The sequence below is a fragment of the Pezoporus wallicus genome, unplaced genomic scaffold (genome assembly GCF_028554395.1).
Source record: "Pezoporus wallicus isolate ANWC-B61680 ecotype Strahan unplaced genomic scaffold, APGP_CSIRO_Pwel_v1 contig_3817, whole genome shotgun sequence".
NCBI lineage: Eukaryota > Metazoa > Chordata > Aves > Psittaciformes > Psittacidae > Pezoporus > Pezoporus wallicus.
The window spans coordinates 4332316-4350279 of NW_026635157.1; the positions used below are offsets into that span (position 1 = coordinate 4332316).

At 41.9% G+C, this 17964-nt stretch overlaps 1 protein-coding gene across 1 annotated transcript in view; it reads right to left on the reverse strand.

Annotated features, from left to right (window-relative positions):
• Positions 1-17964, reverse strand: part of EZR (ezrin) — a 35456-nt gene that overhangs the window by 4457 nt on the left and 13035 nt on the right. The window contains exons 2-8 of the mRNA XM_057406826.1: positions 13279-13362; positions 8714-8809; positions 7633-7907; positions 6803-6886; positions 6034-6180; positions 3669-3765; positions 641-804 (exon numbers count right to left, since the gene is read on the reverse strand). Coding sequence (XP_057262809.1) covers positions 641-804; positions 3669-3765; positions 6034-6180; positions 6803-6886; positions 7633-7907; positions 8714-8809; positions 13279-13362 — 947 coding nt within the window. The remainder of the gene's footprint in view (positions 1-640; positions 805-3668; positions 3766-6033; positions 6181-6802; positions 6887-7632; positions 7908-8713; positions 8810-13278; positions 13363-17964) is intronic.

A 17964-nucleotide genomic window follows, 5' to 3' on the forward strand; every position in this document is an offset into this window, starting at 1 on the left:
CAGTCCTGGATACACCACTTCATAAAAACATTTCTATTTTAGTTGCCTGCCATAGAAATTTAGAACACCAAATAACTACTACATGCAGAGAGAGAAAATCTGGACTTGGCACTGCAAGTCTGGACTGGGTATTGCAAACCTTGGTGCAGCAGAGATTTAACTTTGTTACTTCTGTTGCAAGGGAAGCTAAGAAGGCATAAGAACAAGAGCACTAAGGGAATGATAGCAAATAAGCCACAAATACAGGAGAAAAGCATCATGATTTCTTGAACCCTGAGCAACCTACAGCCAGTAGTGGAAGTCCAACAGAACCACTAATCCTTTTTCTGTGCTTGTAACAGGTCTCTCAGTCCCCTCTTTCCTTTTCACAGCGCACCCGCGTGCACCCTTGAAGGCTTCTTCCTTACTCCCAACCATCCCTTGGTCCAACACATAAACCAGACACTAACACTCAGGAGGATCCAGAAGGAGCTCTCTGTGAGCGTGCACCACCACACAAGAGTCCACTGTGCCTTTACTTGCATGTTTCCTTGCAAAAGTCAAGTTGCTGGTAGCTGCCCTGCAGGTACAGCTGCCTGCCAAGCCCTGCTGTGGGATTCATCCCTGCCACCCTATTTCTGCTGACTGTATTTAAGCTCACCTTTCCAGTTGTTTCTGGTGCTTCTCCTCCCGGGCCTGGGCTTTCATCTGTTGCACCTCAATGGTGTCGGGCTTCCTGCGCCGCATATACAGTTCATGGTTGCCCATGCAAAGCTGCAGGATCCTCTTGTTAATTCTCAGACGAGGGGCATAGAACACAAAGTCCTAGAAAAGAGACCTGACAGTCAGTTTTCCAAGCGTGCTTTCTCCCAGCATCTTGCCACTAACTTCACTGTAATCAAGACACATACGCAAGCCACTTAAATATAGCAGTAGAGACTGACAGTATCATCTGAAGCTAAAACAACTCTTATTTATATTCTTCAGTTACAGTCTACACAGAATCAACAAGTTACTGTTCTAGAAAAGGTATCCGTTATAGAAAATTAACAATCTCCATTTAAAGGAGTCTTTGCGGAGATTGTCACAGAGGATTCTGGGCTGGCAGGTAACCATCTGGGCAACTACTCATAGATCTCTAGTACTGAGTAATTAGTTTTTCAGTTTGCAAGGTTTTGTGACCAGAAGATAAAGCATTAAACTAAAAATGCATTACAGATTGTTAAAGTAACCATAGAATTCCCTGATCTGTTTAAATCAATATTCAAGGCACCATCTGTGGGGTTTTGGTTTTTTTTCAGAGAAAGAGAAGAAACACCTTTCAATGTCATTCCTTCCTCTCCAAGGCATTTCCTAGTTAAGCAGACCTATGCTGTTACTGGAATGTCAAATGGCAGCTATTTTTTTTGGAACCAGCAAACATAAGGATTATTTTGAATACTGGGTTGCAGGCAGTGACAACACACGAGACATTCCAAAATTTCTGGTTGGTTCAGCAAAAAGAACAGCCCAAATTTGTTATCTGTGTTCTAACCGGGCTTTCATAAAAACCACGCACCAGACTGATCTCCTGGAAGTCAATCTGAGAAAGGGATACAGAGGGCCAAGGTCATCACCTGCCTGATGGTTTTTCCCAAGTCCACAGCCACACGTTTACAACACAGTCTCAACGTACACAGCGAATAAACTCTGCATCTTTGTGCTTGTTCTCCAGTACTGTGAGGATAGCGATATGGGCAGTAGGCAAGCTGCCACATTACCACCAGCACCCATTCCTCAGAATCACTCTCCCATGGATTGCCTTGCTGCTAGCAAGAGGTGGAAATGAGAAAGGGCATAACAGGGTGTCAATTCTGCATGGCAGCAGCGATCATGTTTTTAAATGCCTGAGCTCAGAAGCACAAGTTGTAGCTGTGTTTTGTCCTTGCCCATGGCAGGCGAGTTGGAACTAGATGATCTTTAAGGTCCCTTTCCAATAAAACTGTAGAATCATAGAACGGTTTTATCTCTGGAAAAACTAGAAGTTATACTAGGAGCAATGAAAAGCTCATCAAGTACTATTAAGATGATCATGAATATGCTGACAATGACTTGTTTCCTTTAATGCATTTTTCCAGCACACTGATGCAGAAGAGGCAGTCAGCAGAGTGTGTTGTTTCCTACTTCCCAGAAATCCTGCCAGAGCCATTCTGAGCTGTACCAGTCTGACACTGCTGTACCTGTAAGCTAGTCATCCAACTTCCTGACAAGTAATTTTGAAAACAGTTTGTGTGCCTTGTGATGAACACGTTCTACCCTGAGGCAAGGCTCACTTCTGTGGAGGTAAATGCTGAGGGCACAGGCAGTGGCTGCATTTATCATTTAAGGCCATAACCAAGGGACAAAACATTGATATAACACAGAAGAATCCCCACCTCCTTTCCTCATCCCCAGTCTCCTCCAGTCACACATCATTTAGCTTGATATTGTAATGATAATGTGCTGAAGGCGTTGAAGTGTGGGGGCAGACAGGCCTAAAAATTAAAAAGTTTATTCTAGGCGAGATGCCACAGGACTCTACTCATTACATTAGAGTCCATTTAAACACTGGCATGTGGAATCCTCCAAATTAAAGGGAGCTTCCAACTCACACCTTGGGTGGACTGGGTATTTTGTTGTAGTTATACTACTTGCATTTTTCAAAGGAGACACAAGCATATGAAAGACCCACACAACTTCCCGAGTGCTCAGAATTACTGTCCAGAAAAATTCTTCTTTCAGGCATAGCTTTAACTCAACTCCAGAGTGAAAAGGGCAGTTGAGGCAGAGGCAGGAAACATAATTGAGGTTTTCAATATTAACACCTTTCTATATCAGCTTCTTGCAAATCTCTAATTTTAAACTGAGTTGGATTTACTGCTGGGGAGTGGATGCAAAGCTGTGATCCATAAACAGGAGGTTAGTACTTTATAATGTGTACAACATGCCCAAGAGGCTCTTCTATTGAGGAGGGCATGCCTGACAGACCAGCTTCTTATCTCTCTGGAGTTTTGTTGGCTTTCACTAACAGCATCACAGAAAGAAGCTCCTCCCCCTCAAAAGCCAGGTTATCTGCAGGAAAGCCCTGCAGCACACTGCATGAGTACCCTTTAAACTACTGGGAGGACCTTTTTCTGTTACAGAAATTCATAAGCCATCACCTTTTGACAAAGACAAACAGCTTATTATTTCTCAGGGGTGTACTCACCCACCAAGGCCAAGTGGTGGGGGAAGAGAAAAGGAGGCCTTTCTCAACTATTCCAAGTGTTTCACAAGACTGACAGAATGAGATCCACCTATACCAGTTATTCCACTTCATGTTTCTAACAGGTCAAAGTAAGTCCCAATTCTTTACTACAGTAACTCTCAAACACATCTGTAAGTACTGAAAAGCAACATTCACAGGTAGCTACATTTCAGTTCTTCCACAGAAATCATATACTGCCATTTACCCTAGTGTTCAGGGTCAATGATCACCATGGTCCTCAACTGGCTTTTACTCTTTCAGTAGTGTGGAAGTGAGCCATGAGCAGACAGCTCTAAATACTAACACTCGTTTTGCACCTAGAATATCTGCAGCTTTATCCTCTCCAAAGACTACTTTATTTTGAGATGAAACAGCATTAGCTGCTCATATGCAGTATCCAGGAATCCAGTCTAGATATACTTACTGGTGCTTTCTTGTCAATAGGCTTTATAACAAACTTCTTGTCATTGAAAGAGATGTTTCTGATTTCGCTCCAAGGGAACCCAATCTTTGGAGTCAGCCTGGAAAGAAAATAAGTATTTTTAAGGGATGCTGCAAGGAACTCTTGCATATAAAAAGTATTAAGCTACTTGCAAGGTCAAATGTTCCTAAGCCACTTCAGTCCTGCACCCTTACATATCTTCCCAGTTCTGCAGCAAGTTCTAATATTACAAGGACTTGCATCTTTGACTGTAACCAATTCCTTTAATTCCCCCCAACAAAATATTTCCATGTTTATGTTTAATATCACATTGTTATTCTTTTATTCTTCTTTTATCAAGGAAGAAATATTCTCTAAAGACAGCAGTTAACAATTAAGAATTGTGTCTCACACAAATGATAATACCAACAAGCAATCTTCTTATTATCTAACCCCTCCAATATATGTGTCAGACACACTGAAGTGCTGACAATTATTTCAAATAAATGAAGGCACAAGTATTTAATGTTTAGCACTTAGGGAAACATCTGTCACCACAGAGAGCCACTCACACCCTGTAAGAAACCTTCCTATGGAGCTCATTGGTACAGGAAAACATGACAGTTCTGGGGGAATCTGACTCATTGTCACAGAGATGGAAGGCTACTACATAGCAGGATTTCCCTGGAGCCAAGCATTTTTGTTTAAATTGGACATCAAGAATAAAATACACCCTCTTCAGAATTTACCATTACTCAGCCTTTAAATCAACTGCGAGATTACACAACAGTGTGTGTGTGTGTAACATTAAGAACTGCAAAGAAAATTATCTGATAGACTAAGATTAATTACTCCAGTCTCTGTCATATTAGCTTAAGGGTTTCAACCCTAGATAATACAGCATGATGGACAACTAAAATGATTCACTTCTATTAATGTAAGTTTTATTGCAGGTTCCCCTCTTTAATGCAGAAAAAGTTTCAAGATACCTAGAAGCAGGACACTGACATACACTGCAGTACAGAGGCTCATACACCTATAGCATGGTCTCATGGTTGAGCTTTAACAATGAAATCTTTGTGTTTACACCTTTGCCCCAGTCCCCAAATTTTGCACGTATAAACCAGAGACGAAGCACACATTGCTATTTTTCTAGTCCCCCTACCTGCCCAAAAGACTTAATTACATAGCAGCAAGAGTTACAGCAGAAACAAGCAGTTTATTCCAGCATGGTATTTGTTTTGCAAACACTCTTGATAGCTCTTTGCAGTCAATGGCTACACTCTGTCTGCTTCTGCAGCTCGAAAAACCTGTTTGTGTGACCGTGGTTACATAGCAAGACTAGTCATTCAAGACTGAAGTATTACATGAGCGAAACTACTTTTCTTTCAAGTGACACTCCTTGTTTTCTGGGTGACAGCACGTATTAGCATTGCAGGAAAGATTGCATTTCTCTCTGCAGTCTTTAACAGAAGCTCCAGAGAGTTCAATTAATATTTGGGTTGGATTCAAAGCTTTTTGGAAGCAAAGATATGGAATGGGTGAAATCCCTTCTGTATTACAATGATAGTCTGTTACAGCTTAGTGACATGAAACTAAGACTTGGAACATACAGGGCAGGGGGAAGCCACCCAGACAGCAATGCTTTGTCTAAAAAATACCTATTTTAACACCCTTTCAATCGTTCAGTTGTGGAGTATTAGAAGAGACAAGAAGGCTTAGACACAGCTATTCTCACCTTCCTTTTATGTTTATTTATACATGTAGTCTATCATTTCCCACCTACTACCCAATTAGCAATGGCTCTGCCTTTACCAGAAGGGCTGATTAAAACTACCCATACCTTGGCAAGACCTCATTTCATTCCTTGTTCACAGTAACTATAGGTTAACTCCTCCCTGGGCTCTGGGTGTTATCCAGCTTTGGTTTCGTGTCCACCCCATAATCTTTTTCAAAACCAGGCAGTTGTACACACATCTGTTATTAACTTCAGTGTAGGAATGGCCTTGAATCTCCAAACACTCTGCAGATATGTTAGCCTATCTGGGTTCTCGTACCCAGTGCTGGCATACCTGGTAACCTGACTCAAGGAAACACTTGGTAAACTCCTTGGCTCAGGGTTCAGCTCTACAACTGTGCACGATTTGCCAGATGGCATTGTACAGCTAACATCTCTGTAGCAAGTCAGGCAAGTCATGAAAACAGAAATGATGTGAAAGCTCATTTCCTAGCACAGCTTCACCTACCGATCCAAAACTGGAACATGAGCAAGTTCTAGACCTTGCCTTGATACTGTAAAAGAGAAATGTCCCTGGGCTCCCACACCAACCCTTGCTCCGGAAGATTAGAAATGAAACAAAAGCCTCACTTGTCATCCTTTTCATAGATGTTGAGACCCAAGGCATCAACTCCCAGCCAAAGCTCAGTTCCTTTTTTATTCTTTATTTCAAAGTAGTTGATTCCATACATCTCAAGGTCTTGAGCAATCTTGAGGTATTCCAGCATGGCATTCTCTCTGTTTGACACAGGAAGGAGGGCACATGTTAGCTTCTCATTTAGCTGACTATCTCAAAAAGCACAAAGCTGTCAGAAGAAGCTTTTCCTAAACCCATACATCAAACACAGGAGTTAAAAGTGAACATTCACCATTTGGGATTCCCTTCAGAAATTAATGATATTACACCTATGAACACAAACAGTGCTCCATCTACCAAGCCATTAGTATTTCCAGACAGGAAATTCACAACACCCATCTGTCTCAGCATTCATCCTTGCCTCAAGGTACAGTAAGTGGGAAAGGTACAGAATCTGAACCTTTCCCATCTGCCAAAGCAAAAGCTTCAGTGAACATTAAGTCAGACTTACACCTTATTTTCCAACTCAAAGTCATCATTGATACACTGTACCTAGGGTTCAGGATCTTCAGGAAGACATCCAAGATACTGTTCTCAGCACCAGTGCAAATATCCTACTGAGTTTTACCATGTGATTCAATGCTGGACTAGAAGATATACACCAAGAGTTCCCAGACAGGCAACTCCTAGAGTCTATTTCAAAAGCTGGTTGTAGAACTACAAGCTTAAGGTAACCAACCAGCAACAAAGTGACCAGTCTAAGGACCAACGCAAAACACTTACTTGAGCATGCCACCATGTTCAGCATGCCACACTTGGATCCGTTCTTCCCACTGCTCTCTGGAGAGCTTATGCTGGTCCATCACCCTACACAAGCAAATAGATATTAGGAAGATTACACTTTATGTTCTGCAGTATCCATTAATGCTGATCTTTGCTACAGACTTACTGAAAAAATCAGTCCCACCCATGAAGCCTTCCTGAAACCAATAGGAAGACCCTACTCAGCCCAAAGATGTACTCTGTGAAGCAGAGCAATTCAGAATGAACAAAACCCTTTCACAAAACCTTTCTAGTCACTGACAAGAGACGCAAGCAGAATGCTGCCAAAAGAATAACATATACACTGTAGACACCAGAGGGTTAAAGCAAAGCAGAAGTTGGTGCTGTTCTTAGAATTAGACACTGCTGCATCAGGAAGTGTAAACAGGAGTCTTTTGTTTGGTAGCATACATTTATCCTTGTGGGGATGGACTACATAGCCTCAAGACATGCTTCCCAGAAACAAGACTTTTAGGACTGCTCATTAGAATTAAGTCAACGCAACTTAGCCTTCTCCAGCAATGACAGGTTCTTGACTGAACGCGTCTCTTATTGAAGAGAAGAAATTCATACTGCCAGTTACCAGCATGGCAGCAATGTTTAGGAAAGAAAAGGAGAGAGCACAAAGGCCACACTCTATGACACAGAAATAAAGGAAGGTAACCCCCCAAATGCATAGAGTTCAATAAAAAAAGGCATGCTTTCAATGAAACTCTGTATTTAACTAGAGTGCAAATTCTTGACTTCAAAAATACAGAAGAAAGGGAGGCTGCATCAACCAACTCCTTCACCTCTGGGGTATCAGACGCTCTGAATTGAGGTATCCAGGCTTGTGTACATCTTTGTTGTAATCTCCAAATTTGGCCTGCACAGCATATGAGCCAAGAAGAACTGCCGTTTCAGGAGGACAGTAGATCTCATCGCTGAGAATCCCTTCCTTCACCTGCAGGAAGAAGAGCTTCTGTGTGATGTCTTGGATCAGCTCTTCAGACACATCCTCTGGGAAGAACTTGGCACGGAATTTGAACTGGAGGGGATTCTCCTTTCTGATTTCTTGAGCAGAAACCTGAGGACAGAGGTGACACCACAACTGAGCAGGGCTGCAAACAGTAGAATAAGTTCCTTTTACACAGAAAATAGCATTTGGGGCATTTGCCTAAGAGGAGAGGGACTGTCAACTCATTACTGGAATTCCTTAATTCTGGCTGCTTACTGGTAGGAGAGTACAGGGGAGATGCATTATGTTTTCCAGCTAAGCCAGTAAAATTCCATTTGCACAGCAAACCTTGGTGACTGGAGAACGAGTTACCATGCTGTGTCAGATGGGCAAACCCATTCAAGTACCGTATGCCTCTGATGGAGAACAGCTCCCTGTCACTGAACAGGAACTCCATTGACTGCCCAATTAAGAACAACAGTTCATACCCTCAGAAGAAATGCAAGCCTACAAACGAGAGCATATCAGAGGCACCAGGGCTCTCTTACAACTGCCCAGCTTTGGAGTGACCTCTCTTTCACCGTAACAACTGATCTTGAATAAGCAGAGACCAAAACCATTCACCAGCCCAGGTGTTCCTCCAGTCACAGCAAGAATAGCTGCTTCAGTCAACCAAAGTACGGTAACAAGCTGCCGCTGTGTATCTGACAAATGCTATAAAGGTTTCTGCATTTCACACAGAAAAAGGGTAAACTTCCACCATGCCACACCTCACCCAAACAGTTCCCACCACGACCTCTAAAAGCAGTCCTGGAGTTATGAGAATTAAAGAACAATTGACAACAGGTACAAGGTTTATAAAGTTAGAGCAAATAACACATCAGGAATCATAAAAGTGTTAACCTTTGTTCAGCAATTAGCCCAAAGTCTGTTACCTTTTTATCAAGCTTCAGCCAAGTCTGGAATCCTTTGTTGTCCACATACTGAAGACCAAAGTACCACACTTCTCGCAAGCCTATGGTTTTAACCACCTGCAACACAAGGGTAAAAAAAGAAAAAAATCAATTATTGTAGGCAACAGAGCACCTGAGGTGCAAGTATGCTCAACTCTTGCACTGCCTGCAGGTGCAGGCAACAGCCTAATCCTACTCATCTGGCATCTCATCTCTTAATTTCATCTCATTGACAAAGATACACAGCTGCAGTAGACGACAGCAATAGCACAGGTCAAGCTACTTGTCCCATGCAGTTCCTAGAAGATGATGATTCTGGGGAAACCGGGAGAAATGAATGGGACAAGTGAGAGGCCACCAACTGCTAGACTGGTACACCAGCAGCATTTGGAGCTTCTGCCCTGGAAAATCTACTGTATCTTCTCAAAAGTGTATTTGCTGAAGCAGACAAGTTACTTCTTTCACCAAAGCTTACGGTGAGATAGTCTGTAATGGTGTTAGTGGTAACTACAACTAGGTAGCAGTACTCAAGTGATCTTGTCTGCCAGTCACCAAAGACTATTTGGCTGTAGGAAGCAACTACAGGATGGTTCACACAGCTCCTGCAGTGAGCTCCCTGTGCAGATCTGAGAATTAAAACAAGCTGCAAGTAGTCCCAGCCAAGGGAATTCTTTTTTAAAATTCACACACAGGCTGATTTTGAAGGACACAAACATAGGAATGGCTCAACACCAGGACAGATTTAATTTCACAAAGTGTTAATCCTAACAAGATGAAATCCCTGGGTACACCATCCGTTGACTGGATGGCACACTTACTAGTGAAAATAGTCCTGTTTGGAGACGTTCCTTTTCTTTAGTGGAGGAGATGGCCTAACAGGTTCCTGACTTCCTCCTGCTCTTGGACTGCTTGTTCTTACAGCCCAGTAGTTTGCTGTCAGCTCTGCCTCACTGTCCCCCTTTACAGTATTGCTGGGCACTCCATCTGGAGAGCGGACTTGAGAGAAACAATGATTTCAGGACACTTCATTACATTTCCCTTAAATTTTCAAGAAGTTTGTATCTGGAAGCCAGAAGCTTCCTGGGGTTGATAAAAGAGATGGGGAGAAATGCACCATTCTGATTAGCACTGAGACTTACTGTTTGTACAACATTGTCCAATAATAGGCAATCTATGAAGTTTAGTGACAGGAGCAGACTAAGAAAATCACACGGTAGTATGAAAAATGCCATTAAGCAAATACAGTGTTTTAAGGATACAGAAACCAGTCCCTAGCTGACGAAATAGGACAGCTTCATAGCTACACACTGTGGGCTCTATTTAGTAGGGTACAGTTCCCACATCTACTTCAGCAGGGCCAGTCATATCTAACTAGAGTTTATGTTAAGAAAATGAAAATAATCAAGCAAACCCCACAGCCACCCAAACAAAAGCTCCCAAGCCCCTCAACTTAAAGACCTAGGGTCTGAAAGCACTTCGGCCTTTACTGGACTAGAATTCCCCTCCTCTCTTCCCCCCAAGCAGCTCGTTTCCCCACAGAACAGACAAGTTTATGACAGCTACACGTATTTTTAGAAGGGACGGAGCTGGGCTTTACTAAAGCCAGCAGAAGAGCAGGGGTACTTCCTGTTGCACAAAAAAGTGTGGCAACTTTGTTAAAATAGGGCTACATGAATCAAGCAGTTATCAGGCCATTCCCTCTGAATGTCTCTTACAACAGAAAAAGTACACTTCTTCTACAAATCAAGTTAGAAAACTTGCAGAAGTTGTAAGCCCTCAAGTTCTTCCCAAACCTGAAAGGCAAGGAAGAAGAATGTATTAAGCTAAACATTACAATTTGGCCATTTTGAGTTCCAATACAAAGAATAATGTTATGAATGTTTTCACCTACATTCTGGGAAGTGGTCTGTAAACCTCTTCCATAGCAAAACAAGGATGAACTAAGAACCAAGGCACAGTCAAGATGGGAGTCAACTTCCCCATCCCCAGCCCCAAAATGCACAAAGCAGCAAATGTTATGCCTTCCCATTCCAGCCAGAAACGTATTTACTCCCAGACACCACCAGTGGCACACTCTCCTCCATGGGAATTTCTTCTCCTCTTGGCCAGCTGCAGAGCCCACCACTGTATAGGGTCTCAGGACACCTCAGATCATTGTAGCATAAACTCCACAGAGGTCTGGCTTGAGCAGAGCGGAACTCCATAATTACAGCTTTCCACTCTTTCCCCCTTTCTATAAAAGGGAGCTGTAACTCACCTTACGTGCAGGATACACTTATGACAGCAAAGCCTAAAGCTCAAGGGCACTGCCAGAGCAGCCTTGCTGGCTGACAGCTCAAGCCAAGAAATCATCTTGTGGTTTTTAAAAATAGCCTGCTTCTTCAATGCCCTTTTCCTCTCAGGGTGGGTCAAGTTGGGCCACTCCCCATACCTGTGAAAACCTGTTGCCTCCACAGGCTTTATCTGAGTGTAAACTCCATCCAAGATAAGGGCCTAGTAAAAGGCTTGCACAGCAGAAGTGAAGAGGGGATGTCAGAACAGTTGCAGCTAAACATACAGTCTTGACCTTCCCCTGTTTTGCTCTGCACTTCTACCTCAGTCTTCTCTTGATATGCAGAAGTACACCATAACAAGGTATGGACTACGGATAAGAACTTTCAATCAGAGGCTTTAAACCCAAGCCATGGGATGCAAGGAGCAGATCTTCATGAGGTGACAGTCTATCCCAATAGCAGCAGTAAGTGCTGCAACAAGCAGACCCCAGAAATGCAGAACTATCTAGACAGCAAGCTGGAAGTATCTTGGAATCAAAGCATCCCCACCTTTTTCCATGTTCTCAAGATCTTGTGCTTCATCTCTGGAGGTCAAGAAAGTAGTCTCTCTTCCGCCAGAGAGATGACCCTGACTCTTAACAGCTGTAAACATTAGTGAATATATGGGAGGGGGGAAGTCCTTGTCATAAAGGACATAGGACATACTTGTGGAGTCCTTGTCATAATGGACATAGGAGGTACTTACACTGTCTGATCTAAGGTATTGCTTTTAAAAACCTGGCTTTTAGTAATTTGGATTTTTGCACTCTCAGAGATGAAACCACAGTTGTCTGGTTTGGGTTAACATGGAAGGGGCTGGCAGAGGAACTTACACTGATACAAGGGTGATCAGCAGTGAATGGGAAGTCAAACACAAAGGCTGGCTCCGTACAAACACACCTTTCATATGCAATTCACCAAATTTCCAATGAATACTTTATCCCATATCATTAATAATCCAAAGAAATTAAAGTTAGACTTAATGCCAGACACAGTCTGTAGTACTTTATTTTATACTGTGAAGTTCTGCAGAGATTATAATTAGATTTCCTCCTTTCACTCCCTCCAAGGACCCACTAAACGTTTTGTTGTTTGTTAGGGGTTTGGGCTTTTGTGTTTGGTTTCTGTTTGTTTGTTGTCTGGTTTTGACAAGCACTTCTCAGTGCACAGTTATCATAAAGCCTGGCAAGTCGCAGCTAGCTCACTGAAACAAGAAACAGTACCAACAAAAACTCAGAAGGAATGGACCTTTTTAGCCAGTTCTGCCTACCTGAGTTAAAGTTTAGGCATCCCTTGCTACCAAGGCTAGCAGGGGATGAGAGAAGAAGCACAAATGAACTGCTGCAACATTTCATAAACAGCTCAATATGTGTAACTGAAGTCTGCACAGATCTGTTCCTGGTTTGGTTTTCAGGGTTCCAGCAGTAATAGCTATAAGCAAACTTTTTATTTTTTAAATTCCAGAACAGTAAATTTTTCTACTGAAATCTCAGCCTTGCTTCAGTTTTATAAGAGCAAGCTATCCAAGAAAAGAGTAACAGCTTTACAGAGTACTCTGTTTTAGTTGTCTTTATCTCACCTTTGTAGGTTCATCCCCAAACAGAACTGTATTTTGTTAATACAGCAGCAGGAAGAATAGCAGTATGGGAGGAGAGTCTTGGCTAATTCCTGCCCTCCACTTCCTTGCAAACCCCTGGGGGCAGGCTGGACAAGTCTTTGTTCAATCCTGCTGCACAGAGGCTTTTTACAAGGCATGCTGCTATAGCTGCTGCACAGTGATCACAAACTCTACTGGTTTTCTAGTAGTCTGGCAAACACCTGTGGCATGTGGCTACCTCCAACCCAGCTTCTGATGGGTCTGTCAGCCCTCTGAAGTCCCGATTCCAGGACGACATTTCAACTTCAGAATTCAGTAAGTTCCAAGATGTATTTCACAGCAAGAGGTGAACTTTTACATGCTACCTGTGCTGCGTAGACATTTTAGATCCCTTACAACAGTTTACCATCCAACACTGCTAGGGAGACAGGTTTCACTGGAACATAACATACCTGCAAGGATTTTTGCTTTTTTCTTTTATTGTGATGAAATTTAGAGCTCTTAGCTCATACCAGGGCCCTTGGATTAGAAGGCAGAGAGAAGAAAGAAAAGTAGGTTTGGAATTCAGTCTTAAGAAAACACTATAGTCTGAAATGTACTCTAAGCTTAAACAAGAGCCCATACCAAACCTCACTGACCTGGTCAAACAGCTGCTTTCCCGTAGTGTTTGGCTGGATGGCAAACTCCAGCTCTGCATCCATAGTAACAACTCGAACATTGATCTAAGGAGAAAAACAAAAAGCATTGTTTAAGACTTACAGAAAGCTATTTCTTGGTGTTAACACAGTACTTTGTGTACAGTACAGTCTCCACGCTTTGATGCACTACGGTAACCTCTTTAATATACACACTTAAGCCCCAATTAGATTTGTGTTACCACACCTGCACACTTACTTGGGGGACTGACTCTGCTGTGTTATCCAGATTGCTTTGCAGGTTTTCCCACTCAAAACAGAATTTGACTGAGCTTCTAGTTAAATGAGAGAGAATTTCTGACTTGACCATTTCCAGGCCTAAACTCCCTTAGAATAATGGCTCCTGCAAGCACACAACATAGTTGCCTACAGGCCATCCCTTGGATTACAAAAGGCCCTAATGACTAAATTAAATTTAAGACTTATAATTTAACTTCCATTTATATTAGAGCTGGCATTAATCTGAGGTTTTAAGGGCAAAAGGCTGCAGATTTTTCTTAGGAAGCAATCAGCATTAACCTGATACATGTTGATTCTTTCCCCTCATAAAAAAAAAAGTCTACTTAGCACATAAAACCAGCAGTTACAGGTACTGAATGATGCTACAGGGCAAGAGTTCATAAAGCTATTGCTGTTAGTGAAGCAACAACACAACCAGATTTACTGCAATGGCAGAAGTAGACTGCAAGACAGAGATTACTATTGTACGCAGAAGGCAAGAGTGTTTAATGACTAGAAAAAGTCCATTAGCAGTTAATCAGGAGGCAGGAGCAGCAACTAAACTTGCAGGGATCAGCATAAAGACCAGCAAAATGGCAAATCAGGGCAGGATTACCTCCAACTGTTCTGACTACAGGAGACTATACTGCTTGCAATGTATCTCAAAAAGCCAACCCCAAAACAAATATAAAACCCCACTCTGGGATAATCGTGTAATTGAGTTTACTAGCAAGTCAGATTGGTGGCTTGGTAGTTTGAAGGAAAGAGAAGAAAAAGTGGACAAGCAAACATAAGGCCAGGAAAGCTACAAGCACGTAAGGCTTCGTGACAATTTCTCAACATTTTAGAAATGTAATGTTACAGAACAGCCCAGGAGAGCCTGCTACAGCTGCAGCACTGATGCCCAGTGCAGGGGCATCATTTGAAGAAATGAGAGGAACAGGCAGAAAAGAAACAGAATCACTCACTGCAAAGCCCTGACACTGCAGCAGTTTCCAGCCACTTAAGTATATTTAAACTCTAGGATAAATGTCAGGTTAAATCAGTGCTACAGTTAACACAGAACTGCAAACAAAACAAGTTGCCTCTGCTAGTTTTAGTCAAACAGAAAATTTTGCATCCTTTTTCAGTGAGACATGAAGGCATCAAGTGTCTTTCAGCCTTTACTGAATTGTTTCTTTCTCCTGCTCTCTCCCAGATGATGCTCCTATAGAAAGACGACAGAAGGCAGTTTCCAAGACATGGAACCCCAGAACTGAACCAGAGAAGACGACTGTTTGGGTGTCTTGTCACTTTCAATCTGTATTTATAAAGCAGTGTCCTTTAAATTAGCATTAAAAAAAAAAAAAAGTCCTCTAAAAGCAGGAAGAACAAGCAATAAAGGCTAAGAGCTCCTTTTCCCAACTGTAGCATTTAAGATCCATGCTCCATTATTCCTCTGCCTTAAGAACCCAAGGTTTCTCAAACGGTGTTTCCAGTGTAGGAAGGGAGAAGTTCAGATACCAAATTCTCAGGAACAGCAAGGCTACAATTTGAAAATGTGACCTTAAAAAGCTCCTCTTGCTTAATCCCTCTTAACAACAAATCCCTAATCATATTCTAATCCCTTTCTACCCCCTCTGAGAAAACATGCTTGTAATCTACAGTTTTGTACAAGTTATTTGTACTCTGCGCTGAAACTCCACAGTGGATATAAAATAAGTATCACTTTACAAGCCGAAGAATTTGAGAGGATGTGCTTCCCATTCCTTACCAGAAAGCCTGCAGGATGTTGGCCAAGCACAGAATTCCAGCTGATACTAGTACATTCACCTTTTACTCTGTGTCTCCTTAGTGGATATTTATTAGTAACAAAAGGTAAACTCCCTAGTCTAGGGGAATACCTTGCATTACTCTAACCCTAAAAGACCCTTCTGGATGCAGTCTCCTTCCTAAAGGATAGGCTACTTAGTGAGCTATTTAGTGCTAAAGCCATCTACCTCCTACATCTTTTAAGAATTATTTTAGCATTAAGACCAAAAATTGAAGTAATCTGCTTTCCACTTCAATCATTTAAAGCCATAAACATGCAGGCACATGATTACTTGGTTACCAAAAAAGCTTTCAAGGACAGTTGGGGCATGTGGTATAGGTTAATTTCTGTGTTCTCAAAGGGCTGAACAACTAGCAGGATCAAGAGGAATTCCCTGGTGTGCCCTTAGACAAGCTGCTAGCCACATGACAGTCGGAGCAAGGAGAGACAGGGCCTCAAGCACTTGTCACTTCAATGGGTTGATGACTGCGTGGGAAAATCCTTTGAGTCTCCTTCTTGACATATTAGGTCCTCTTGCTTCTCATCTCCAAACCTTCACCTTGATTTACAGAAGAACAACTTCAACAGTGTTTCTGAACAGATGTCCTACAACCACCCCACATAAGCTTTTAACAAGAGAAGCTGGTAACGAAGCAGGCAACCAGAGCTTAAGCCACTTGAAACCCTGATTTAGACAGTCTGGAGAAATCCTCATATGTCTCTTAGGCTGACACACAACCAGTTTGGCATTCAGCTCAGACCACATAAAACTCCCCGTGGAGCCAAGATAATTAAATCAAAACCCAAGGTGCTAACCAATTGAAGATGCTGTTGGGGTGGAAAACAAGGAACTCTTGACTTATTTCTGTCAGCAACAAAAAGAACAAGACACAGTTAAGATGTCTTTCACAAGTGAAGCCCTGCTTACCCTGTGCAGTAGGCAGGGCAGGTCCTGGCAGTACCCCAGGACAAAACTGAAGTCATAACCAAAAAGAAAGCAGGTTTTTATTGTTTCAGAGCACAGGTGCGTGGAGAGGGAGCAAAGCACATGGCTGTTTTACATGACATAAGGGTTTTCAAATGCGCATAGCATGCTAAAAATCCTAGACAATAAGATGTAACTTCCTTCTCAATAAGCAAATCTCATGACACTTTCATTACCCTTTCATGTCCAAGAATAACATACTTGAAATGAATGACAAATAGGGCCTTAGAAGGTTATTAAGGAAACATTACAGAACACAAGCTTTTCCTCTTTCCCTGTCCTAGACTGCATAAATTTGCTAACAAATTTGATCCAGAGGGGCACAACCACTCTACTGAAAAGGCAACGCCATTTGCATTTAAAGGAAAAAAGCTTCATGAATCATAAAAGACAACAGAAACACTAGAACTTATACACCAGTTCCACACTTCAGACTGTTCAGGGTGGACTGTAACACATTCCATACATTTCCAACTAGGACAAGAAAGTGGAAGTAAGATGAAAGAACTGCAGTGAACTTCAGAATACAGTTTAAGTAATTGTAACACTATAGAAAGTTCTTGTATTAGAAGTTATAGTAGTTCGAATGGGATCGTCCTTGCTTTAGCAATGCCCTTGAGTCATGCATTTGTTCTTACTTTCTGGTTGGGTTTTTTCTCATTGTTTAAAATCACATCTATTCTAATGTTAAGTCAGTAGACCAACCTGTGGGGCACTGCAACCTTTCAGAGACCATACACCATACAGTACCTAACTTAGAAATTTAAAGTGCCATTGGAAAAATATTCAGAAAACATTCTATCTTAAGGAGGGAACACACTACCAACTAGCTGAGTGGCAACATCTTCCCTGTGTAAGATCCAACATCCAGGTAGGAACCCAAGATGACACTTCCTCTTCAACCCCTTCCTCTCATACATGCCCAGTTTCCAGGTGTGTTGGGCACTATGCATGCACAGGTAGACTTTATTTTTTCCCCTTAAGTTTGATTCCTGAGCTATATCCTGTTGGTCCAGAATTTGCCTCTAGCTGCAGGCAACACGGTATCTTTGAAGTTATCCTGATACTACATCTCCACTGCAAACACTCTATCTTACACTGTAGGGGAAAAGAAGGCAGAACAGAAAAAAAAAAAAACAAACAACACAGCCCTCACACATAGTAAGCCATCATGGATATTCTATACCCTGATGCATGAAATTCAATGTCTCTTAAGTTCACTTAATTCACTATAATAAAATGGTTCAGTGAAACCATGAAGTTGTGCAAGTCATTTAAAATACCACACAGTTTATTTCCAGTGAATACGTAAGATAAAGGGCAGTAAATACCAACTTTTACCCATACACACAAGATAAACCAGTTCTTAATGTGTTGCATATCATCATATTATGCAGCTTTAAATGCCTCAGACAATGCTCAGGAATGTTTTCTTCCTCTTTTCAAGGAAGGATAAAGACCAGAGCCTCTTTAATAGCAGGTTTACAAGTGCAAATATTAGAGAAGTATCTTTCCAAGTGGTAGCAATCAGCAGTATCATGGTGGAGAAAGCTAGACAGGAATGCCTTCTTTCTTCAGTCTCTGGATGTCTGGAAATACCAGGCAAATAGCTAGTACACATAAACAGATCAAC